Below are 25128 nucleotides of genomic sequence, written 5' to 3' on the forward strand. Positions count from 1 at the left end.
TTATCCAAAGAAAGAATAGAGGGTGAATTAAGTAACAAAGTGAGCTTATTATAAAGATATATGTCCATATAATTATTATATACTGGATGTAACTAAAGTGCGTCACACAAAACCCTTCCTACATTTTCTCTTATCAATTGTTATATTCTTTTATAAATATTCTTACAATTAGTTTTTCAGATCTCAGGATTGTATCGAAAAATAGATCAACGAATGTCCAGATTTTTAAAATTTTTAAATCCCCGACGAGATTTTAAATCTCTCTTAAATTTATAAATATTTTTTCAACTTTCAATTTTCAGGGTTTTTACAGATATTTGGAATCTTAGATTCACGAGTTTCTACATTATTGAAATCCTGGATTTCGCATTCGTAGATGCTGAAAAATTCTTCGAACCATCGATTTCTTAAACTCTCATATTATTTTTCTCAGCACTTCGCACTTTAGCGATATTCCTTGTATGTATATCGTGACATCGAATTTTTCGGGATAATTCCCCACATGTTCAAGACGAGGGGTGCTAATATTCGCCAAGATTATGTAGCTAGTAGATGAAAAGAGAGATTTTATAACGAAAAATATAACGAAACATTTATTGTGTCGCGACAGCAACATTATAGCCAAGTATATACATGCATACATACATACATACATATATATATATATATATATATATATATATATATATATTATATATATATATTTTATATTGACCGTTGTAATGTATCCGTAGTCGCACGTGATGACTAATGATTCGCCTAAACAGGGAAGGTAACTTGTGCCGCTTGCGATATATACTTCGCGAAATTGTCGTAAACGTGTACTCTTCTCGTTGTGCGCACATTAATGATAATTAGCTATCAGCCTAACTTGGACAGAGAGAAATTCATAATAATGTATCATTATTTACTTCTGTGAGTTGAATAAATGTTTCACAACTATGTGTATCGCGTGCAATTAATAGCATGAAATTTTCCTATTTCTTTTTATCTTTCCAATGATCCAGATAATCTCGCATTATTAGAGTTTCTTGTGTTGTGAAACCTTTATATTAAATTAAATTAAAATTATATTAATAAAAATTTATATATGTATGTAAAATATATAATTAAGGCTTACAATTTTCCGAATGCCAGGATTTGTACTTTATAAATTTTCCGTCTCAATATTCGCATTTTAAATATTCATTTTAAATATTTTAATTTTCTAGATATTCTATATAATACATTCATATTTTGCTTTTAACTTTCCACCAACCACCTTCTTGTTCCTGTAATACTTTTCCTTCTTTCTGTAATTTCTGAAGGTGATGGTCCACTGTAAGTGCTGCAGCTAGCCACAGCTTTTCTGGGGTATCCTATGCAAAAAGTCATTCATATTGTTTAAAACTATGAATTAACAATTCGGAAAAAAGTATATGTGTTCCCAAGTATGCTTTAATTAATATTTACCTTATATATAAGTTTAACAATATCCATTATTGTCATTGACTTATTATTTCCCTGTTCTTCCAGTAACTGCAGAATATCCTCTTCTCTCTGCTTCCTGTGATTGATGTAATGCTGTATACGTGGCAACGGATCGTCTAGAACCGGTCCATGACCAGGATAAATCGTCTTGGGCTGCATCTTTAGGATCTTATCCAGTGATAACATGTAATCGTGGAGGTCCTCGAAGACTGATGTACCTTCTCCAAGAATACAGTCGCCACTGAATAAAACATTGTCATCTTGCAACAGCAGACAAGCGTGGTCGCTAGTATGTCCTGGAGTGTACTTCACCTGCAGCTTTGCTCCTTCAACTTCCACTATTTGATCATCCTTTAGAAATTCCCATTGGATGGATTTCTCGTCGTTCGATTTTTCCTCTTTTGACGATTGTGGCAGTTTCCATACAATGGGCTGTTTGTCCAAGGGAAACAGCTTGTTCAGCAAGCTTCGCACAGGTTCTACTCCGCCAATGTGATCATGATGCCAATGCGTGATCACTAAATGCTCGATGGTAGCATTCTCCTCATTTAAAACATTCTTTAAAAGCTTTACATAAGCATCGGCTGTTTTGGTTTCTGTTGAATCGACCAGTACACGTCTGCAATAATAAATAAGAGATTAATTTGTTTTTATAGGAAGAACATGAATGATATGGTAAGTTCTTACTTTGACATTAGAGGTTTTTTTAATTTTAGTAAGAAAAAAGCCAAGAAAAAATATTTTTATTTTGTACATTTCACGATCGACATTTTATTAAATCTAAAAATGTCATAGATTTCGATATTTTCAAGCATACTAATTAATAAAAATGATATTTATTCTTTTTTTTTATCAAATAATTCCTGAAAAATAATCCGCAAGAAATGTCAAAGCATGACACTTGTTTATTGTATACACGTGACGTTTATCACCTGTGTCCTGTGCCTACGAGATAACTATTGGTACCCTGTAACGTCATCGGTCCAGGATTGCATCCCAGGATCCGGATCACTTTGCTGGACAGCCTCGCTATCGGCGGTAGATTCGTTAAGGTTGGCATAATAAGACCTCTGCTCGTCTCATTCACTCGCGAAATATATATATATTCGTCAGGAAAAGTAGGAGACAGAGTACTTCGGAATTCGATCTACACTTCTATACATATCTTTCTATCAGCTTACATATTTATCTTCAGGCAATGCATGATGATAGTGCATAACTTTGATTTCCTTGAATCGTGACTAAGATGTTTAATTATCTATAATCGATAACGTTAATATTTAAAGAAAATTACCTACGGTTGCACGTTTGACATTTGACAGTTCGATTCGATCACGCGAGCGTGAGATGGCATTTCGTGACATTTATTTTGCTGCCCGAGGGCTGACGAGTAGCGGTTCAAGTTAAACACGCAAAAATGAATTGTGTACATTACGATTAGATCAGATATGCTGATATGTATAGGACTATATTTAATTCTGTACAGACTGTGTTGTCTTGTGTAAGGTTATTGTAAACGACAACTCGATAATCCTCCTGACACAGGTTTTTCTTATAATTTTTTCCTATTAGATTTTTTTTTGTTTCCTTTTTTCATTATCTCCATCGCCTAACGTGTATTTATTTTATTTCGATTGTAGCAAATAGATGACGAGGATGGCAAGAATAGATGATTTCGCGCAGGACGTCGCACTCGAAGCGCTTACAAAACGATGAATGATGTAACGCGAGCTTCCACGTGTATCTTGCTCTACATATATACATATATATATATCGATAGTGGTGATTCTGTGCCGGTGCCTTGCAGCAGAAAAACAAACGAGGACAATGTAATTGCGGAGTACGTTAACGTAATATTTTGATACAATTTTGGCAACCTGATGTGCGGAAAAATAGATAGGCAAAAATATCGAACATAACAACATATATATTCAAAAGATGGATTCAGAATTAAGCATTCAGAGAATATTTTATATCTTCTGGTCATATATATATTTTGAATGTGTATGCTGTTAGGAATATATATTCATCCCATGAGTCTTAAAAAACAATACATAACAATCTAATTGACAGCATCAAAAAAAATAAAAAATAATTTAAAAATAATAATAGAGATCAATAAGGCTCCAAATATTACAAATAATAATTAAATAAGATAAGAGAGCCGAGTACAAGATCATATCAGATAGAGGGAAAAAAATTTATAAAAAAAATTTAAAACTAATCAATTCAATGTAATCAGACCGCAATTGCTAATTAATAATTAATAGCGCGACTATTTTTTCTTATCGATCGAGAAAGTATAGCGCTATCATCCCTAATGAGTGGATAATATTTTTGAAACTGTTAAAAATTTTTGAAAAACATTTTTATAAACATTAAAATAATGAGTTAAGTTCTCTTTTCAAGTTCCCAATTTATTAAAAAAAAATGTTTATATTCACTTTTGTCATTTCGAACAAATATTTGATGTAAAATAAATAATTAAGACATTAAATAAATATTATTTATACGCTCAATTGTGCAATGTACAATTAATAAATGATAAATATTAAAAATATATTTAAAAAATATTGTCTGCTCATTAGGTGGGCTATCATTCGGGGTTTTATTTTTGTTTACTGCAATGTGCTGGTTCGATTTTATCGGATGTCATGTAAGTTTCGCCACGCTGACCTATGGACAACACGCTAACACGTTTGTCTATGGACCTCGATTATATATCCCTATCGAGGCGACCTTAAAAAATCGCGCACGACCTACCTCCGTCCCGTCATCCTCTTCGACTCGTCGAAAACTCTCAGGTCATAAGCAGACAAACAACGCGTCTAAAGACCAATAATCGTCTCTGCGTGAATTATTTATTACGACACATGTCAACGGGAACGTCGTACGTACTCCTCGATGAGATGCGCGTGACTTTAAAGCCCTGCGTTCAAAGTCGACATTTCCGTCCCCGTGTCGCGACGTTAATGATTAAGAAAATTGTAAATGGACACACTGCGACAAAAAGATATTAAATATCATGTGTGATAATAATGTATTTTATATAATAATAATGTATTGTATGTAATTATATTTTATTACAGAGAGGGAGAAAGAGGAGAGAAGACATATACAGATGCATAAAGAGATTTTTAATATATCTTTTGATACTTGATCTTGAGGACCCCTGCGTGATAAACATAGTCACTTTCTCGAGGTCGGAATAGCGGAAGTTTGGGATCGTAAGGATTCGCAACATCGCCTGATACCAAACGAGTCTCCGAAACGAGATCAACGACACTATTGCGCATCAGCGTTTATTTGCAGATAACAATGACGATGTGGAGGAGGCCACGCCATCGGCGATCACGAGCATGACGGCTGATCCACGCGTGAATCGTCTTCGGGTGCAGTGATAAACGCGAGATATTACGGGGAACCAGAAATAAACGAACAATTTATTTTGAATGCAATCACTCTCGCAAAAGACGGCGCATAATCCCTGGCCGAATAAAGCTATGACAAAACGGAGGACGCAAGCGAGAAAGGAAGAAAGGAAAAAATAGGAGCTTGTGCGCCAATGTCCTGTAATTACGTCACCCGAAAAGAAAACACAGGTAGCACAAAATAAGAAACAATAAAATTATTAATAAATATAAAGAAATCGTGCTACTGTAGAGAAATTTGATATTGAAAGAGAAAGAATACATATTATTATAAAAGTTATAATTATATACGTATATTTTTATAATTATAATTATACATTATATAATTGAATACATATAATAGTATACATATGTATACAAAAAATTATAGAAAATAATATAAAATCTTTATAAAACAATATAATTTAGGACACATACATATGACTCACTGGATTTCTACAAAACAAGAAACGAAGAGAAGAATACAATATATACATCCGTGAAGATGCAGAAAGGGACAAAAGGAGACACCGAATAAAAGAGAGAGGAAGAAAAGAGTTCACAGCAAAGGACAAAGAACCATAAACAAAATATGGGGCCATAGGTTCACGGTATATGAAAGAAGAAAGAAAGAAAGAGATGAATCTGAACGAAGGCCTCCGACGGATGCGACGTACATATGCGTACATCGGAGGTAGAGGCGAAAGGAGGCTGGAGAGACTGTGCATGACGCTCGGGGCGCGCCGTGACGCCATGACGTATCGACCGCATTCGCCACGCGCGCTGACGTCACGATCACGGTCCGAGTCAGACTGGGAGCACGTGAACAGCACGCCCGCGATCACGCGGTCGCGGCCTGACCGGCTTGCGACGATTGGCCCGCCGTCGACGAGCCCCTCGCCGAGATTGGTCGCGCCCGCGCGCCGTGCGTGATCACGCACCGCGGTGCGGGCGCGGGTCGGCGCGTTCCCGAGCCAGCGCCGACCTGAGAAAGCTTCATTGCGCCGCGAGACGCCCGACCGTTACGTACCACTGGTGGACCTGTTCGTTCCACTTTTGCCAAAGAGGGCTCGACGCTCCATATAAGCTCTTTCATTTTTTTTCCTGCAACTTTTCGAGCGGTGTGTTGTTTTCTTTTTTTTTCTTCCCTCTTTCTCTCGGGTTACCCTCGTCTCCTGCTCGCGCGGACATGGATACAAATCAACCTCTCTCGCCGCCGGCCTCGCCCCAGCTGAAACACGTAAGTGACAGCGAATTAAATATACCGCCACAACACTGTCCGCCGTTGCCCGCGAAAATCAAACGTTTTCCCACGAATTCGCTTTTATAAAATGTTCTTATTATCTCCTAGTACATCGTCTTTGTATGTGATTGATTAGTACGTTCAGTGAAATAATGAATTTATTTTTGTATTAGTTATCGAATATTTCATTGCATAGAATTTTAATTAATTTTTTTAATGTAAATATGAATTAATTTTGATTGATTTTAATATTAATTTGTTTCTGTGTAACTAACTGGGAAATTTAAATTTTATTAGAGTAAAATCTATTTTCAATTAGTTGAAAAATAGATTGATAATATGAATCGAAGTACAATGAAAAAAAAAATCTAAATAACAAAGAGAAAATACATATAAAAAACATATAAGAAACTAATCTAAAATTCATAAGGAATTCCCATGTACAGAGTTTTTTCTAATCCGAATCCGGTCCTCCGAAGATGAACAAAGAAATGTCTTATCTGTTTTATTCTTTAGTCACGTACGCCTTATTATACATCGGAAGCAGTATGCTTTTTCAATTCCTCATTTCATTTATTAAACTTTAGCATCTCATGCCAATGCCGAACTAACACTATATATGCCTCCCTTTGTTTTACAGATGGAACCGCTACAGTTGTCGTTCAGTGTCGCGGCCCTGCTGGGGGAGAAATTATCAGATCATCAGAAATCCGGACGGAAGGACGAGGAGGATGCGGGTTCCCACCCCGCGTTGCCACCCACCCCTCAACCCTCTGACTCGGAGGAGGACGAGCCGCCCCGAAAGCGGCGATGTGTCCAGCAATGCGAGTTGGCGAAGGTGAATATATAAAATGGACAGTCGTCGACAGAAAGCTGCATTGCTTTTCAACGTCTCCCTCCCAATGTTTCCTTTCGATTTCTCTTCTCGACTTAATCGACTGGAACGGAGAGCGAGCTCTCGGAGTCGTGTTGCGATACGATTCCGTTTGAGCACGCATCATTTGGTTTATTCTGCCTATTTATCCTTCGAGTAGGCGTATCTTCCAACGATACGTTCGACAAAAATGGATATATCGATCTCCCATGATTTGCTATAATCTGTTGTTATAAATCGATAAATGAATCGATGAATCGTCTTTTTTTCATTAGATAGCTTCCAATTATTTTTTTGATGCTATTTTTTTATTTAATAGATTAAAAAATGTTTTGCTTACGTCTTTCGATAGTGGACTACAGTTATTCAAATTCTTGCATTAAAATACATATAAATCTTCTTATGAACTTGTTAAATTAAAATTGTCGTTTTTGTTTCAGTTATTGCTAGACGGTACGCCACCGCCAAGCCCAGAGTCGGCCCGAGTTTCGGTAATAATGCGCGCCAATCGGGACGGTACCTGCAGTCCGGCGAATCTCGCGGGGAGTTCGGTGACCAGTAGCCGACCAGTATTGCGTGACTCGGTCGCGCGACAGTTACCCAGTCCGCGAGCGAACGCGCGAGCGAGCGTGACGGAACCGGTGCAAGACGTGCTTCGCAGTTTGAAATTCAAGATGAGCTTGCGTAAGGAAGAGATCATCGTGAACAGTAAGAATACTGATCGTGAGAGCTGTCAGCAGCAGCAGCAGCTACCAAGATTACAACCCCTGGCACCTAAACCCGCGCCTATCGTGGTAGCGGGTCTGTTGGGCTCTCCTCTAGTTTTACCGCGGACACCTCTTCTGTTGGTCGCCAGCGCGGCGCCAACCACGGCCACTGCGACAACCACGACGATGAGCACGAGCGCGGTGGAAACACGTCGTCGCGTTTACGAGTGCGAGCATCCAGGCTGCGGCAAGAATTACTTCAAATCATCTCACCTGAAGGCTCATACGCGCACTCACACGGGCGAACGACCGTTCCCGTGTCCCTACGAGGATTGCAGCCGTCGCTTCTCTCGCAGCGACGAGCTGTCGCGGCACAAGCGTACGCACACCGGTGAGAAGAAGTTCGCCTGCGCCGTTTGTCAGAGGCGATTCATGAGAAGCGACCATTTGGCGAAGCATGTGAAGCGCCACGCCAGGGATAAAACCTCATCATCGTCATCTTCTAACGGTCAGATCTCTACTTCTCAGGTGACCTCGACACCTCTGAGAGTGAGTCTATTACCGGTGCTGGCGCCACGATTAACATCGCGAACAGTTCAGCAGTTTGTATCACCTCAGCTGGCAGCTTGAAGGATGCACTCGCGGCTATTTGAAGTCATTTGAAAATTATATTCTATGATTTTTCACGATCTTTATGCGTCTTTAGGATCCTGGATGACTTCCAGTGTGAAAGACGAAGACAAAGAATTTCTTTAAGCACTATAATAATAATGAAGACTGGAATGATCCATTAAATTGTGGATAAGTGTTGAAGACAATAATTAAAGCTTCCAATATATGGATGTTTTAATTAGAGTACAAAATTGTACTCAGGAGATGATAGATGAAGACTGTCTTTTTCTGATCAGAAGCAGTATCAATTGGAAGCATGAATATAACTCAGGGATTGATCTATTGGCATAATCTGGTCAATTGGAAAGGTGTTTCTTATGAAGATGTGTATTGAAGAAGATTTTGACGTTTCAAGATTATTGAACATGAGCGGAATAAATGTTTATTGAGCAGGAAAGCGAGCATGAAGAGCGAAGTAGAGAGTCGTACTTAAAAGCAAAGGCACGAGCTGGCGATAGATCATCATATGCAGAGGACTTTGTTATCGCAAACCGAGTACCTAAGTGTATCTGTGATCTGTAACGCGTGAAGACTAGTATCGTTTAGTTGACAGATTTACAATCTCAAAAATCATTCATGGACAGTCAGGCTCATATTCGCACGTATATTCAGCGTTAAATGCAGCCACACTGTATGCTCTTCGAAATTGGAACAGTATGAAATGTAATTGTCGTATTAAATAAATTGAACTCCGATATTTGATAGTCACATTTGACGCTAAATATATGAGACATAAAAACGGATGTTAAATTTACAACGATATCATTTAAAATTGCTCGATTCTTCGCTGGTCGGAGATTCTTTACAGACAATACAGAAGTCTAAGAGGCACATTGTAAATATGTCGAAAAGACGTTTCGAATATATTTTCTCGAATATTGCCTGAATCGTTATTGTTTAACTTTCTATCGAGAATTAAACAATACAAAAATAGGGCTCTGTAGCATTAAGTCGATCGAGCGTTGATCGAGAGATGGAAAGAAACAAATATTTATTTACGAAGAAACAAGACATTTATGTACATAATTATATATAGACTTTTAAAATAATCGCCGACAACTATTATATATGTATATATTTTAAATGCAAATAACATAAGGGCAACAAGAAAATGCAACAGCAAAATTAGGGAAATCGTTCATTAATGAATTTGATTATTTTTAAAAATTATAAGAAATTTTCTACTTCTTTGAACAATTTGAAATGTTTTTTTCTCTTTCTATAGTTTATTTAATATTTTATACTGCTTCTATAAGAGAGTATAATTGTGTTGCAACTTGTAAAATATCTAGATCCTAAGATTGCGAATGTATATATGTATATGTATCATATAACCAGGTAAACTTTACTTGGCAATATAAGACTTGAGTGGAAATATCGTTAAAAATCATAAAGATATTTCTACAATCAAATAAATTGTATACTTTCATAAATCATTACGAATACATTCTCGTTCCTTTTGTTTTTTTTTTCCTTTATAATTTTCTTTTCGCTCGTATATTAATATCCAAATATATAATACTTTATTTATATCTTACAAATATTAATAATGAGTAAAGATATGAGTAAAAGCTATAATAAATATTTATCACTCTTTACATATTTTTTTCAAAATATAAATTTCCTCAGAGTTTACGTTGCTATACAAATTATTTATAAAATAAATCTGAAATATAAGAGTTAAAAAAAAAAGCTAAATTTTGCGGTGATGAGCAAACAAAGGAGGCGCGTACTTGAATTCTGTGGGGAAGGTCGCGGCTCAAGATGACTGATAACGAAAAGGAAACCATGCTGAAAGAATCCGCGACGTAAGCGGCTACGTTTTTATGGACGTGCGGGTACCGAGAACTGATGACGTCGTTCTCGAGAGAAGCGCAATTCAGGGACACACGTGGATGTCAAGCAAACACTCGACCAACCCTTATATTTACATCGATAACGAGCGAAAATGGCCACATACTTGTTACGAGATTTTAAAAAGTTAATGATTTATTAAAAATATACATATTATAATGATGTTGGTTTATTTATCGATATATAAGATACAATCATCATTCTAATATCAATTCTTGTCGAAAGATCGGTGTCGATATTAAAAAAATATTTGCACTGAAATTTCATGTATTATTGCCTTTTCTTATCTGTTTGAGTTTTTAATAAAAATATGTTCTATTTATAATCATATTTAATGACACATAAATTATTACTATAATTATTAATAATTATTACTAACAAATTATTACTAATAAAAATTAAGATAAGTATATTTTTTAACAAACAGATAAGATTAATAACATCTGTTGAAAATGATGAATATTGGGTCTAACAATTATATTTTATATCACGCAATATCTCTGTAACATATTAATATCATTTCTTCCCCGCCTTAAGTAAAAATATTATTAGCGAGGATTTATTTATTCTTCACGCTCTGCTGCAATGTAGAATTTTAAAAACAATTTAATTAAGTCATAAAAAGAATAGAGAAGGACTTTGATATTGAATGAAATTATTCTATTAAATAACTTATTAAAGTCTCTAAGAAATGAAAAATATCGGAAATTCTTGGACCACATCGTAGAAATGCAAAAATAAAGCTCAAAAACATCTCGTGCATGCGATTAACGTATATCTTTCTACCAAATATCTGACAGACGTATGTTATCGAATGGCGAGACTTTTATCGCGTGTATCATCTAGACTGCACACACGATTCGCCAGACGATTTCTTATCGTGGATGATTATGAAACAAAATGATGTATAATGTTTGATAATTTCAATGTTGTTGGGGACATACAAAACTAAACTACGGAAAATATAACATATATATTATAATGCAAGTTTCTTCGATAGGTTTCTAGTCGCCTTCGATCAAGAACTTCTCCGGTCCAGAAACGTAACAAACAAAAGCAACGTCATCGCATACCGCCCGGTCTCTCTCGCGAAATCTCCAATTTTCTTGCATCAGCCAAGGACTCGGTCTCATTGAGCGACACGTTTAATGTCACAAAAAGGTGTGCTGGACTGGTAGATGATGCAAAATATCCTCGCGATTACGTCTCCTTTACCGTTTCTGTCTTTACTTTGAAATTCATTTTTCTGAAAGAAGAAGAGAGAGTTCATGCGATTAATTTATTTATTAATTTTCGCAAAGAGATATAAAATACGAACCCACTCGCAAAATCATGAATCTGCATGGAAACTTATTTCGAAGGAAGTCATTCTTTTTTATTCGTCGCGATTTTCTTCCTCCTTTTCAATATTCAATATTTTCAAGAGTGCAATATTTCTCGATTATTGCGTCAAGCTAAACATTTCCATTTCGAGATTGCGTACGTGGAATTTTAAAAGATAATATTAATTATTCTAAATTATTAGCTTTTTTGCATTCAAACGCAAAAAAGCAAACAATTTTCGCTTATCATAATTTATAGTCACTGCTTGTTATGATTATTAATCATGAAGAAATATCAAATTATAATCATAGTTTATAATGGCTGGAATATTGAAAATAAATAATTGCAAATCAATAAAAGAATTATGGAAGATCAAAATTTTGTTTTTTTAATAACAAGAAATATTGGATTGGTAAATTAATGAAAATCGCTCACGATGTGAAAGCTGAACAAACAAGATGGTATGAAATTTAATATAAACTCTTTATTTCTGATAAATGTTGCAAAAATAAAAATGTACAATTGTATATGTGTGGCTTTTTTATAATTTATAACGCGTGTTATAAAAACACCACAAACGGTATTTCGGTATATAAACTCTCGATAATGATAAATGCACAACTCTATCTACAATGTGTTCGCAGAAAGTCGCTGAATGGGTTGTGTAAATTCCAAATCCAAAAATATACTTCAAAAGTCGCAACAGTCTCTCTCTACATTACGCGTGGCACGCATTAACTCCTCCCAACCAATTTATACGAGAAATTACATCATGTTATAACTCGCGTGAATGAAATCGTATCAAATACATGTCAAAATACATTATTTTTTAATATTTTCTCCTAAAGATCTTAATTATTTCTTTCATGTATCATTCATATATATTTTCATATTTTCAAATATTTGTATAATATTTATATTAAATGTGTAAATATTATTTAAATTTATTTCACGATATATGTAATAACAAAAAAATATACTAAAAATATTCTGTCAGATATTCTCTTTAAGGAAAAACAAAAATATTTTTGTTATTCTAGGTGTAAAAAGGTTGGTATAAACGAGGTATAACATATGCAAGTCATAAATTGAGTTGCATGTGACAACAGAGAGACAATTCTCACATCTCAAGTACTTATCTCGTTCTGAAGCCAGTTAGCTTAAGCTAGTCCAGCTCTCGCGAGAATGTTAATTGATGCCATTATAAATTCTTATAAAATTTTTATTGTGTGTGGAATTTTCGTGTAGAATCGGCCGCCATGTCGAGTAATAGTTGACATGGTCTGAAATTCTCGCCGTAATGACTTTGAAATTCCTCCATCTTTTTGACGAGTCGATGAGCGCCGTATGCGTCCACCCAACGGAACGGACCACCCGTGAAGGGTGGAAAACCCAAGCCAAACACAGCTCCTACGTTGCCCTCCAACTGAGAAATATAAATGTAGTTCATAAGCGAATTGAATCAAATATAACAAAAATAAGATTGCTGTGCTAATTGCACGTTTATGTTAATAGCATAAGAATGATAAGTAAATATATTGACTTACGGGATTATCTAGAATATTTTCTTGCAAGCAAAGCACCGCTTCGTTGACAAATCGCGAGACCAATCTCAGCTGACGATCCTCATCGGATGTACTACCTTTAGGCTCGAGTGTGTATTTCTTCAAGATATCTAACGCACCGATATTTACTTCTCTATTCTTAGAGCCGGTTTCATACACGAATATACCTTTGCCGGATTTGCGTCCTAAAATTCACACAGTCATCTAAAATTCCAGCTTAATTTAAGCCTTTATAATCCGTTGATAATATTTTCTCATGTCTATTTAATAATTTATCATAATCGCGTAATAAGCATGCAATAAACGCTCTCCATATTTAAAAGTGTTTTCTTTATATAAAATTAAACAATAGAATTTAGTTATGTATATATATATATATATATATATATATATATATATATATATATCAGGATAAAAAGTTTACCAAGGAAACCGGCTTTGACCAAATCGCTAAGAATATTCACGTCTCCCCCTCTAAAACGCTCGCCGAAAGCTTTGTCAAGGTCGACGCTGATGTGAGCACCCACATCGATGCCGACTTCGTCGGACAAAGTAGCCGCGCCAACAGGAAAACCGAATGTCTTCGTCAGCTTATCCAAGTGCATTGGATCTACGCCTTCCTATTGATCACAAATTATATATATATATAGTCATTTAAGATTAGAATAATCTCTCAATCCGTATAATTATATAATAATACCGGTCGCTAATAATTAATTAGATACAGATATTTAGATATTTAGATACTTAAAAGATATTATTTTCATTTCTCTGGGTTGCAATAAGAAACAATTATTACCAGCAAGTATCACTTACTTGCATCAGTCTAATCGCTTCTGACAACATAGCGGAAAGTATTCTTGTAGTGTAGAATCCGGGACCGTCACCGACCGTGATAACAGTTTTGCCTTGCTTCAGTCCGACGTCCACGGCAGTCCTGATAGTTTCTTCAGCCGTTCCTTTGTGCGTTATAATTTCTAGCAATTGCATTTTGTCAACAGGAGAGAAATAATGCATGCCAATCACCTGTAAAGAATCACGTCTTAAAGCTCATCACATACACTTATATGTTTAATTATACATATTAACATTAAAATTTACTATTATAATTAAACAGATTAAATAAGAATTATTTTACCTTGTACATATTTGATTATAATTTAAATTAATTTTTCAAATTAAATACATAAATGTGCATTTACTTTATCAGGACGACTGCTACCGGCAGCGATCTTTGTAATGGGAATCGCGGACGTGTTAGTCGCGATGACGCAGTGACTCGGCACTACAGATTCAATTTCCTTTAGAACTTTGTGCTTGATGCCGATGTTCTCGAATACTGCTTCAATCACTACATCTGCATCTTTGAAGGAATCGTAATTTAATGTCGCGTTGAGACGCGAGAGATATTTGTCCTTTTCCACACTGCATAGAAAATTTTTATTGAAAAGTCTGCATTTTATGTATAGCTTTTTTTTATTGGAAAGTCACCGAACCTGGATATTCGTTTACGCTTCACAGCGCCGTCTAAACCTTTCTGAATTTGGCTTATACCGCGATAGAGTCCAGACTGATTGGTATCCTTCATAACGATATCGTAACCTTTGTCGATGCTGACTTGAACGATGCCCGCACCCATCAAGCCGGCGCCAACTACAGCAATTTTTCTGTACAAGATAAATTGCAATGAAATGAAAATGATTGTGCTGAAGAGCATATATTAGTTAAAATTGAATAGTAAAAATTATTCTTCTATGATTATTTTAGCAATTGATTAATATTATTATAATCATTTAGATTAATCATTAAACATAAATTACATTTTTAATCATTAATTCGTAATTTATGTTTAATTATTTATAATCATTAATTTGATCTCATCCGTAATCATGTCATTTGCAAATTTATTGGAAGACGTACTTGGCTGCACTCTTGGCCGAGCCGAAACGATTTTTCTTACAAGCTGTCTGACCAAAGAACAAGCTAGTAAGGCCCTTACACTCCGGTGTAACCGCTAGCTGACCAAATCCTCTAGCTTCGGCATCGAATCCGACGACTGGACCTTTGTCTAACCCGGTTCTCACTACTTCCAAGATTTTAAGAGGTGCAGGATATAAACCACCCGTCGCTTTCATCACTTGAGCCTTTGCTTTTTTGAACATCAGATCCTTGACGAAATTAAAAGACAGAGCTTGTTGCGTTATCTTGTCCATGAGAGATTTTGGACCACGTTCAACTTTCAGTTTTCCGTTCGCAAGATCCCGTGCAGCCCTCACTGCGGTTTCTTCCAAGTATCTTATTGTACTAAAAAAAAATATAATTCGATTTTTAAGGATACGCTATAATTTCGATGGTAGTAGTAATATTAAAGTTTAGTTTTTACTTTATAAAAAGGATTGGTATATTTAACTAATATGAAAGAGAGAAATGACAAGTATTTTCTAAAACAAGTTAGATATATGAGAGATGTGATTACAACAGTCAATTATGCGACAGATATGTGACAAGTGATTACAACAGTCAATTATTAATATTTAAATAATTCTGACATAATTTAAATATAAGATTCAATTTTTTTTTTTTTTTTTTTTAAATCAAAAGATTGAAATTGCATTTGTATGTTTTTACTTTTCTTCAGGTGTTCCGATTCCCGGACCGAGACGATTCACCACGATATCCACTATTCCGAATTTTTTCGCCTTGTTAGCGTCAACCGTTTTACCGGTGAGTATCAAATCTAGAGCAGTGGGGACAGGAATCAACTGGGGCAAACGTTGGGTACCACCACCACCAGGAAGAAGCCCAAGCATTACTTCAGGTAATCCCAATCTGGTTTGTTTATCGTTAACGGCGAGTCTATAATGACATGCTAATGCGACCTAAAACAGAAAGTGATCAATCTAATGAATAATTCTTCTCGTTGTGTCTCTCTGAAATTTTTATTTTGTTTTCTACTTTATATTCTCGCTAATTATCTTTATTTTAATTTAATTATTAAAAATGTATTACCTCCAATCCTCCACCGAGACATGAACCATGAATAGCAGCAACGATTGGTTTTTTACTGTTTGCTATTAAATCCATAATTCTGTGACCTTCTTTCATTAATTGATATCCGCTTTCCGCATCTGGAATAGCTTGTAACATAGGGATGTCCGCGCCAGCTATAAAATTGCTTTCCTTCCCACTAATCAGAACTGCTGAGTTTACAAGCGAATTTGATTGAACTTCAGTAAGCAAATTTTCTACTTCCGTCATTACTTCTTTATTCAAGGAATTTATCTACATTAACAAAAATTTGTTAAAATAATTTAATTTTTTTATGACAAAGTTATTTCACTGTCATGAGTTTGCAAGTAACATAAATAGCATAAGCATACATATTGTGCTATATATTACCTTGGCTCCTGGTGAATCCATGATAATGACTGCCACATCGTTCACAATTTTACATTTAAAATGTTTCCTATTTGCCTCGGTTGCTAGTGTTCTTAAGGGTTGGTATAAACCTAAAAAAATATAATAAAAATGTAAAATATAAGAGAATATAAATGTACTCCCTGTGTACATAAATATAATTAAATAATACAATAGTAATTGTATAATGAATAAAAAATCTATATTATAATAAAAAATTCGAATATATTTTGTTAATAATTAAATAATTAAATAACTAGTTAAATACAAGAAATATTTTTTAAATTTTTAACTTTAGAGATATAGCATTATTTAATTATTATTTTCTCAGTGTTTCTTTACAATAAGAATAGAATCTATAATGCATCAATAAACAATTATGCATATTCTATTTTTATTGCATTCTATTGTACTTTTCATCACCTTATGACTAGTAAAATTTTTACATGAGTGCATAAGCATTTCATCCTATCGATAAATCAAATATCCAATATAAATTTTCCTAAATATGATTGTTGAATCTTTTTCCAGAGATGCTTTTATAATGTATATTTTATATTATCTGCATTTGCATTTCTTTGATAATTTGATTTATAGTGCATTTGACCAAAATGAATTTATTGTCATATTTCTGCTTTGCATTAAATGAACTTAAAACTTGAAATATATAAATATATATTCAACACTTACTTGTTTTGTAAAAATTCAACTTGAAAATACATACTTTGTGAAAATTTTCACAAAGTCAATCCTATTTTTAGATAAGCCTATTAAAAATATATATATTTCTTATTGAATACAAATTGATAAAAATAGAAGAAAATTATTTCAGTCAAAAATATTATTAATCTAATTTCAAGTTTGATATTTTTTCCCCAAGTTAAGATGGATCTATTATAAGTATTTTCTTTTAAATTCCAGTACATGTTTAATTATTAAATTCTTTGTATATGTTTAAATATTTTTCTTGTTCTCTTGTTGCTTTTGTTTTTATATATTTGTTCCGTAAAATATGTAGCAAAATATTTTTTAAGAAAAAAGAAAAAAACAAAAGAATACAAACCAATCTAATCTCTCCAGTTACATTATCTACATGAACTTTTATACATTTTCTATTTATCTGTATTTATTTTTAATTCGACATAAACATCGCTTGAGCGGAATTTTTTGTAAATTATAAGGGAACTTGAGTTCGAAAGTTTTCATTTTTTATTTTCATATGGAACGCATGATCGCGGTATCCGTAAGTCCATAAGCCTTGACACGAGTTTATTGTTAGCAAAAATATTCCTCAGAATGATGTAATTTTAGGTATCGCGTCCGCGGGTCCGGAGGTCAATCTCGACAACCCTTAATTAATCGTCAATCCTCTCTCTTTCTCTCTTCAACGTGAGATCAAAGGTCAGTGGTGTTCGACCGGCGAATCTATATTGGTCTCGTGCAAACACCAATGCCAAGTGTCAAAAATCGCCGGTAAATCTGTCATTGTACTGTCAAGCGAATAATTCGAGCCTCGAATCGATGTAAATCGCACGCCATTGATCTTTACTCGATCTCCGATGTTTCTTTCTCTTAACTCATCCGGATTGTTGCCAAGTTAGCCAAGTAGAAGAGTTGATTTTTGTACGTTTCATATATATTTTCTCCCGGGGATATCTCGAGAGAAAATAAACCTTCGACAGACGATACATATGATTATCTCTCACATTTTACGAAATAAAAAATAATTTATGTAACTCTCTCTCTCTCCCTCTGATAATGAGCACACATCACACATACGCACACGCACAGTGTGCGTTACACGTAATCAATTACCTGTGCTCAATCTCGAAGCGAAAGTCACGTTGGCGCGGGAACCGCGCACGAGGACGCCGAAGAGCCTGCAGCTCGCCATATCTCTCGGTCGATTCAAGTTTCTTTAGACGAATTCGACGAGAATTCACTCTCATAGAGAGGAGGAAGAAAAGTCGCGAGTCACGCACGCAACACGACACTCATTCACTACGCGAGTGCGAGTGTGTCGCCCTAACTGTGGACGACCCTGTAGATTGCAAAGGAAGGGGGGAGAGTGACGAAAATATATGGAAGTCGAGATTCGATCGGCAAGCAAGGAATTGATGGTTCGACTATTCATTGTAAAAGACGCGAGAAAAGCGATTTTTCAAGATTTTAAATTGTATCGGTTTCAGAGTTTTTAAGATGAAACAGAGGGGAGGGGATTCTGTCACTTTCACAGCTGTTTTCTGTCAAATTGAGAAGGTTTAAAGGGAAAAATTTCGATCTCCGATCATTTACCGACCGGATTGAGGATCAAAGTGCGTATACGTATATGTATATATAAGAGTGGAGGAGGCAACTTCTTGTGGACTTTGATCTTGATTTATATTATTTATATTTGTGTGATGTATGTGTGTTACGCATGCATAGCATCAACGTGTTGAATCAACAAGAATATTTTATCTGACACTGTCGAATTAATACGTAAAGTTAATAAATGAAACATACGTATTTGATTGCCTGATTATTATATAATTATATATATATATATGTTACGAATGGCATCTTCATTATAACGTTTATCGAAGAGAAGTAAAATATTTTAATAATTAATGGTGTTCAATTTTTTTCGTCATTAAAAAGAAATATAAAATTTAATACGAAAGCATAGACAAGAAATTAATAATTGATAATATTATATTTAATAATAATTATCTAATAATAATTAATAATTTTATTTTGCTAATAAATTTAATGTAAATAATTAATACTGTTAATAAAATTATACTTTTATACATATAATTAATATTATAGTTTTTTCGCGCATGATTGCTGTACAATTTATAAAAAAAATAATATATATGTATTAAAATAATAACATAATTTATTATCGAGATATATCATCGAATCGCCCATCTAGAATGCTCGACTCTTCATGATTCAATGACTCCTAGTTACCGACGTAAACATTGATTCTAAACCATATGATCGCTCTTGTTACGATTGCTCGTGATCAAATCTACAATATGATGGGAGTTACCCGTTTCTTCTGGATTATCAATTATTCACGCGAGTAGTAATTAAATGCATAAAGTGCATAACACGTGTGTCATCTGAACAACTCATTTCCGATGCGAATAATCTCGTGACAATAGTAATTTCCGCCTCTCATTTGGATGTAATTAAATCCCTAATAATCGTCGCGATAATTTCGCTTTATATTAATCTGTTATCTGGCACAAGATGTATTAATTTGTCCACAAAAAGCGTTATTTGATTGAGAAGGCGTGGAAAGAGAAAGGATATCCGATTTGACATTTATTTATTAAGTGTGTAATCTAACAGCCTTATGGGCGAGACTTTTCCTTGTTATTGATCGTCGTGATCGATCAGGTAAGATCAAAGGACTTGAGATTAAATGTTAAAATGAGACGATGATGTCTTGATAATAATTGCAGGATGTCCGACAACACTCATATCAAGGAACAGTGGCAACTTCTACAGAACTTACGATCCACTGCGGAGGGTCTATTGATCGGTGTGTCCAATGTATGGAACATTTACGGTGGCCTAAATCGGCTGCACAATGCGATGGAGAGGATATTTAAACATGGCTGTCGTATATTCGATACCAATGTTAGTTGCGTTTGTTACTTTCAAAGCTTTTTCAATGAAAATATTATTTATATTATATTTTTACATATTAGATTATTATATAATAATTATATTTAATAACTTTTTTATACAATTTATCCTTGTTAAACTTTATATTTTTATGTTAATTTTTATAAACACTGTCGTTGCACGATCGAGTTTCATATAATACAATATGAAGAAATTTATTCTATGATAAAAGTTTATATGATAATTACATAATTGTAAATACAATTTTTTTTGATTGTTTATAGTTATCTAAAAAAAATTTATTATCTTAAATTTTATGAAAATATTTTTATAAGGGTGAACCAGACTGCTGGATATTCATTCAAGGACTGAATTGGCTTCAGCCGTCTTTAGCAACATCACCAGTGTTATCGGAAAATGAGGATTATTTATCCAATCTGCCAGTTACAATAACATCTAAGAAGGATATGTTGTGGCTATACAAGAGGTTAATCTTCTTTTTCTATATTCTTAATATATTTTGCAAAGGATTTCTTTATTAAGGCAAACACTGATATTCCTATGTATTTGCAGTTTAGAAAGTCATTCTTTATCACATAAGTTATCATGGCTTCTATCAGATAAGGAACATTTGCTCTCTTGTCTGGAGCCATGGGCGTTTCTCTGTCAAGAAAATTTGGCAGAAGCGACGCTTTTGTATTTACGAGCAATCGAGAGGAATCAGCCTGTATTGTTCGCAGAAATCGATCCTTGTTTAGTGAGTATAATATTTTAGTATTATTTATAAAACTTGAAATTCTGAAACTTCTAAACTAAAAAAAATTTCTGAAATTCAGAGAAACTTGCTTCATTTGAAAAAAAGGTTAATAATATATTATAAGATCTATTACATAACGGATTTTAATTTAACTATTTTTATATTTTATACACTTGAATTTACAGTTTCTGCCAACGTGGACATCGCCTAAAACAAGTCCCAGACGACATCGTCGCTCAGCCTCATATCCGGTCAATCTTTCTGGTATTAATCATATCCTTGTACGAGACCAAAATGAAATGGATCTCAACAGATACTTGAAAGTTTCGAAGCAGTCTCAGGCTACAATGCAGTCTGTTACCCATGAAGTGGACAGCGTTGAAAGTGAAACAACGAAATCCGTACAAATTACTACTGACGATAATGCGCAAAGTGAGTCCAACATCAATAATGACATACCTTTGAAAACGTGGAATAGTTTGCCTGCTTTGATCAAAAGCCACAATAGCGCTGCCGTAGATAATTCAACCGAGACGGTTCAGATTTCGCCGATTATTCAAGAAAATAGCGACAGTAGCAACAAAAATAATAATCGCCCTCGTGCATTGGAATTAGCGGAGATCATTAACGTCAATTATTCCGAGTCGAAACAACCCGTCGATTCCAACACGGATAGGCTCATAGCAAAGCCCAAAACACCTATTAGAAAGACAAGAAGCAGGGCGAAGATCAAGCATAATCAGAGTAAAAAAGTATCTGAAAATTCGGAAGCTTATTCGAGCGTTCATAGAGAAGAAATCAAAAACACTATCGAGGAGTCGCGGCCGATTGTAACTACGGCGGAATTGGCGGAGAAGAGATTCTTGAAGCAACTGGCGATGCGCAGAAAAACGTCCTTTTTGGTAGGTTCGGCGCCCGAATTTACGGGTTCATGGAGTCTCGAAATAGAGGGTCAGAAGGATATCCGTACACCGCGGAAGAGCTTCATGGAGGACGGCGGCAGTAGCGTGCAACCAATGGCGACCTGTTATTTTCCGCGTCCAGTAGAAGGCCAGAGCCTGACTAGTTTCCTATCTTCGGCACGGTTCTCGCGCGCCCACGATGCCGAGTTGGATCGCGAGAATGCGCACTTCAGCATCTGCGAGGCGATGATTGCCGCTATCGAGCAAGTCAAATGCAACCGGCTGCAACAACTGGATGTCGACGCGGTCGATGACGAAAGCGACGAGGAGATCAATCGGCTCAAGCAACGGATTCGGCTGCGACGTCGGCAACGCCAGGAGGAGAGATGTCGGGGTAAAGGCTGGAGCCGTGGTGATCTGCTAAGCGACGGCAGGACCGATACAACCACAACCACCGATCAGAGCGTCAGTCCATTATCCACATCGCCGGAAAATCCCTCAGAGAGCATGTCCACGGAGGACTCTGAATTGGACGATGAACGGAAGTTGAAAAACGGCGACGCGCTCGCGTCGAGCACATCGTTGTTCTCGGACACGGAACCGCGCCAGACGAGATTCGCCACTGAGTCGATCATGAGCGAGAGCAGCGTGTCCGCTGAAGGGGTGGCTTTATCCCTCATCAGTCGCTTTAATGAGAAGCAGTTGCCTCGGGCTAGCGAGCTGCAGTGGCTGGTTTCCGAAAAGGATGCGCCTCAGCGATTGTTACCTATGCCAAAGAGTTGGCCGGTCAGTCCCGACGAGATCGAGATCGAAGACACGCGGACGATACCGCTGAGAGGGACGATCGAATGGGCCCCGCCACGACCACAGATCATTTTCACGCCCCATCCACCGCCAGTGTATGTGTCTAAAATAAAAAAAAGATAATAGTTTGAAAATTCTTCTTGCTTTTGTCATTCTATTTTCAACTAAGTGTCTCGTGTGGATTATATCAAGTAATGTGAAAAATATCATTGCTATTCAATACCCTTTGATCATTTTTCTTTCAGAAGACGAACGTTGATAGCGAAGCAGAATTATAGATGCGCAGGTTGTGGCATGAAAGTCGCCGTGAAATACGCCAATCGATTCCGTTATTGCGAATATCTGGGCCGGTACTTTTGCACGGGCTGCCACACGAATCAAGTGGCGTTTATTCCAGGAAAAATTCTATCGAAATGGGATTTCAACAGGTAGATTCTTCTTAAAAACTGTTGATAAAGTATCTTGATCTTTAATGTTTCTTTTATTCTCTGCAGATATTCCGTGTCGAATTTTTCGTACAGATTATTGGACCAGATGATGTCGGATCCGCTGTTCCAAGTGAACGATTTGAATCCGCTGTTGTATAGACGAATAAAGCAATTGGACAAAACGCGAGTTTTGCGCACAAAATTATTCTTCTTGAAAGACTTTTTGCTCACGTGTCGATTCGCGAGCAGGTAAATTTCAGAATCTCTTTTACGATACAAACGCAGCATAATACATTTCCGCGATATTATTACAGTTTTCAAAATATGCTGAAGAAAGAGCCAGATTACATCATAAGCGATCCGCACGTATACTCAATTCAAGATCTAATAAATATCAAGTTTGGCCTGCTGTACGCCAAACTGCAGGAACTCGTTCAAGCTTGTTGCGCGCATACTGCGGAGTGCGAGGTACTAATATTGTAATTCTAATATTGATATTATAATTATTATAATTTCAATGTATTCTTTTTTAGCTGTGTCAAGCTAGAGGATTCGTATGTGAGTTATGCTATTCCAAAGATGTTATATTCCCGTGGGATTTGTCGAAGGTGATCCGATGTGAAAAGTGCGGTGCGTGCTTCCACATGGATTGCAAGCAAAACTCTGACAAGCTCGAATGTCCTCGATGCGTAAGGTTGCGCGACAGACGAATTTCAAGGGACGAGAAGCTCTGACGAACGACGAGGGCGTTCTTTGCCATGTCATTCAGAATAGGATACGTATATTGAATTTAGAAAGCCATCTTCAAGAGGAGATTTATTCTCTCATCTGTCTCCCTTCCTTTTCTAACGAAATTTCTCAGACGATCAAAATTCTAAAACACTTAAGACATTTTATAGATATCTTTTAGATTTCTATGTTGTCTCCAAGATATTGTTATTAATTACACTATTATGTAAAAAACACATGCATATTCAAGAAATGAAAATTCTTGGATATACAACTTGTTACAATATCGTAAAGTGTTTATAATAATTAGTCAAGTCTGAATTTAATTCTAATTTCTGACATATTTGACGTATGGAGATGTTAGATATACGTTGTATATATATATATATATATATATGTAGACGGATGTTTAGATTGCAATAACTTAATAGAGCGATAAGGATTTATAAGAAAAGGTTAATACTTTTTTTATTCCTTGTTGCATTGTAAGGACATAACTGAGAATACAATTTGTGCCTCAGTCTCGGAAAAAAAAGAAAGTTGGATGAATGAGACGTACATAATAATGAAGACTGAAGAAGCATTGTGATATATTGCATGTCGGATTTTTTTTAAACTTGAAAGAACAACTTTAAAATAGAAATGTCCTTAGGATGTTTCTAAGCCTTCTTTGAAAAAAAATCAATGTCTTGAAAGATCCATTTATATCTTATATAATTAGAATATATATAATAATTGATTTATTTAATAAAATATATGATTTATATATATATATATATATATATATATATATATATATATATATATATAAATCAGATATCTTATTAAACAACTTAATTACAACACACACTGCAACTTGGCACATTTTTCAATATATCAGAAGATACACACAATATCACATTTCACCCAAAAAGATTAACAATTAAGAAAGTTGCAAAAATTTTTTTATACAGTATAAAATAATTAGTTTTTTTTTCAGTAAATAATTTTTTTATAAAGTATAAATTAGTGTGTATTTGTGTGTATTTAAATAATCTGTTACTACATATTTGTGATAGTTCTTTTCTGTAGATAGGGAGAAATATTTTAAAAAGATTTGTATGTACATATCTATTCACAGACATAGCAAGCATTTGATGAGTAGAAAGTATTATTTCTTTGTAATTATTTTGTACATTAACAATAAGAATCTCAAGTCGCAATAGTAATTTTAAGCGTACTGTCTAGCAGTACAAATAACAAAATTATTATATAAAAAAATCATATCTAATGCTAATTCCAAATAATATAATAATAGTAATAAGTATGTACCTGATTTTTCTTGACATTTAAAATATGTATATTTATTGTTT

General features: G+C 35.0%; 5 protein-coding genes across 5 annotated transcripts in view; 3 read left to right on the plus strand and 2 right to left on the minus strand.

Annotated features, from left to right (window-relative positions):
* The window catches only part of LOC126856616 (nuclear factor of activated T-cells 5), a 33239-nt gene extending 31492 nt beyond the window's left edge, over positions 1 to 1747 (plus strand). Inside the window, exon 12 of the mRNA XM_050605284.1 lies at positions 1516 to 1747. The gene's annotated coding sequence lies outside the window, so the exon portion shown is untranslated. The remainder of the gene's footprint in view (positions 1 to 1515) is intronic.
* LOC126856662 (endoribonuclease LACTB2) lies at positions 1185 to 2825 on the minus strand. The gene is made up of 3 exons (XM_050605387.1): positions 2403 to 2825; positions 1453 to 2089; positions 1185 to 1358 (listed from the first exon to the last, which is right to left on the minus strand). The coding sequence occupies exons 1-3, from the start codon at positions 2528 to 2530 to the stop codon at positions 1230 to 1232; spliced, it is 894 nt and encodes a 297-aa protein (XP_050461344.1). The 5' UTR covers positions 2531 to 2825; the 3' UTR covers positions 1185 to 1229.
* Positions 2826 to 5845: 3020 nt separating this feature from the next.
* LOC126856654 (Krueppel-like factor 13) lies at positions 5846 to 9809 on the plus strand. The gene is made up of 3 exons (XM_050605369.1): positions 5846 to 6120; positions 6764 to 6961; positions 7438 to 9809. The coding sequence occupies exons 1-3, from the start codon at positions 6070 to 6072 to the stop codon at positions 8332 to 8334; spliced, it is 1146 nt and encodes a 381-aa protein (XP_050461326.1). The 5' UTR covers positions 5846 to 6069; the 3' UTR covers positions 8335 to 9809.
* Positions 9810 to 12017: 2208 nt separating this feature from the next.
* Positions 12018 to 18575, minus strand: LOC126856627 (trifunctional enzyme subunit alpha, mitochondrial). Its single transcript, XM_050605311.1, has 11 exons — positions 18351 to 18575; positions 16518 to 16627; positions 16128 to 16400; positions 15747 to 15997; positions 15039 to 15422; positions 14615 to 14785; positions 14321 to 14543; positions 13935 to 14144; positions 13543 to 13738; positions 13101 to 13303; positions 12018 to 12979 (listed from the first exon to the last, which is right to left on the minus strand). The coding sequence occupies exons 1-11, from the start codon at positions 18427 to 18429 to the stop codon at positions 12776 to 12778; spliced, it is 2304 nt and encodes a 767-aa protein (XP_050461268.1). The 5' UTR covers positions 18430 to 18575; the 3' UTR covers positions 12018 to 12775.
* An 868-nt stretch (positions 18576 to 19443) lies between these two features.
* LOC126856621 (run domain Beclin-1-interacting and cysteine-rich domain-containing protein) lies at positions 19444 to 24562 on the plus strand. Its single transcript, XM_050605299.1, has 9 exons — positions 19444 to 19925; positions 19991 to 20168; positions 20492 to 20643; positions 20730 to 20913; positions 21099 to 22714; positions 22865 to 23047; positions 23114 to 23296; positions 23362 to 23515; positions 23581 to 24562. Exons 2-9 carry the CDS (start codon positions 19992 to 19994, stop codon positions 23779 to 23781), a joined length of 2850 nt encoding a protein of 949 aa, XP_050461256.1. The 5' UTR covers positions 19444 to 19925; position 19991; the 3' UTR covers positions 23782 to 24562.
* Positions 24563 to 25128: the final 566 nt, after the last annotated feature.

The sequence above is a fragment of the Cataglyphis hispanica genome, chromosome 19 (genome assembly GCF_021464435.1).
Source record: "Cataglyphis hispanica isolate Lineage 1 chromosome 19, ULB_Chis1_1.0, whole genome shotgun sequence".
Taxonomy (NCBI): Eukaryota; Metazoa; Arthropoda; class Insecta; order Hymenoptera; family Formicidae; genus Cataglyphis; species Cataglyphis hispanica.

Bases quoted from the DNA above. Each gene is read 5' to 3' on its own strand.
- LOC126856654 (XM_050605369.1), top strand. From the start codon at position 6,070: ATGGATACAAATCAACCTCTCTCGCCGCCGGCCTCGCCCCAGCTGAAA. The intron at 6,121-6,763 runs GTAAGTGACAGC...TTTGTTTTACAG, and splicing joins CCTCGCCCCAGCTGAAACAC to ATGGAACCGCTACAGTTGTC. The intron at 6,962-7,437 runs GTGAATATATAA...TTTTTGTTTCAG, and splicing joins AGCAATGCGAGTTGGCGAAG to TTATTGCTAGACGGTACGCC.
- LOC126856627 (XM_050605311.1), bottom strand. From the start codon at position 18,429: ATGGCGAGCTGCAGGCTCTTCGGCGTCCTCGTGCGCGGTTCCCGCGCC. The intron at 15,423-15,746 runs GTAAAAACATAC...ATTTTTTTTTAG, and splicing joins ATCGGAACACCTGAAGAAAA to TACAATAAGATACTTGGAAG. The intron at 14,145-14,320 runs GTAAATGCACAT...GATTCTTTACAG, and splicing joins GTAGCAGTCGTCCTGATAAA to GTGATTGGCATGCATTATTT.
- LOC126856662 (XM_050605387.1), bottom strand. From the start codon at position 2,530: ATGCCAACCTTAACGAATCTACCGCCGATAGCGAGGCTGTCCAGCAAA. The intron at 2,090-2,402 runs GTGATAAACGTC...TTATTATTGCAG, and splicing joins CTCGTAGGCACAGGACACAG to ACGTGTACTGGTCGATTCAA. The intron at 1,359-1,452 runs GTAAATATTAAT...CTTTTTGCATAG, and splicing joins TTGTTAAACTTATATATAAG to GATACCCCAGAAAAGCTGTG.
- LOC126856621 (XM_050605299.1), top strand. From the start codon at position 19,992: ATGTCCGACAACACTCATATCAAGGAACAGTGGCAACTTCTACAGAAC. The intron at 20,914-21,098 runs GTGAGTATAATA...TTGAATTTACAG, and splicing joins CAGAAATCGATCCTTGTTTA to TTTCTGCCAACGTGGACATC. The intron at 22,715-22,864 runs GTATGTGTCTAA...TTTTTCTTTCAG, and splicing joins ACGCCCCATCCACCGCCAGT to AAGACGAACGTTGATAGCGA.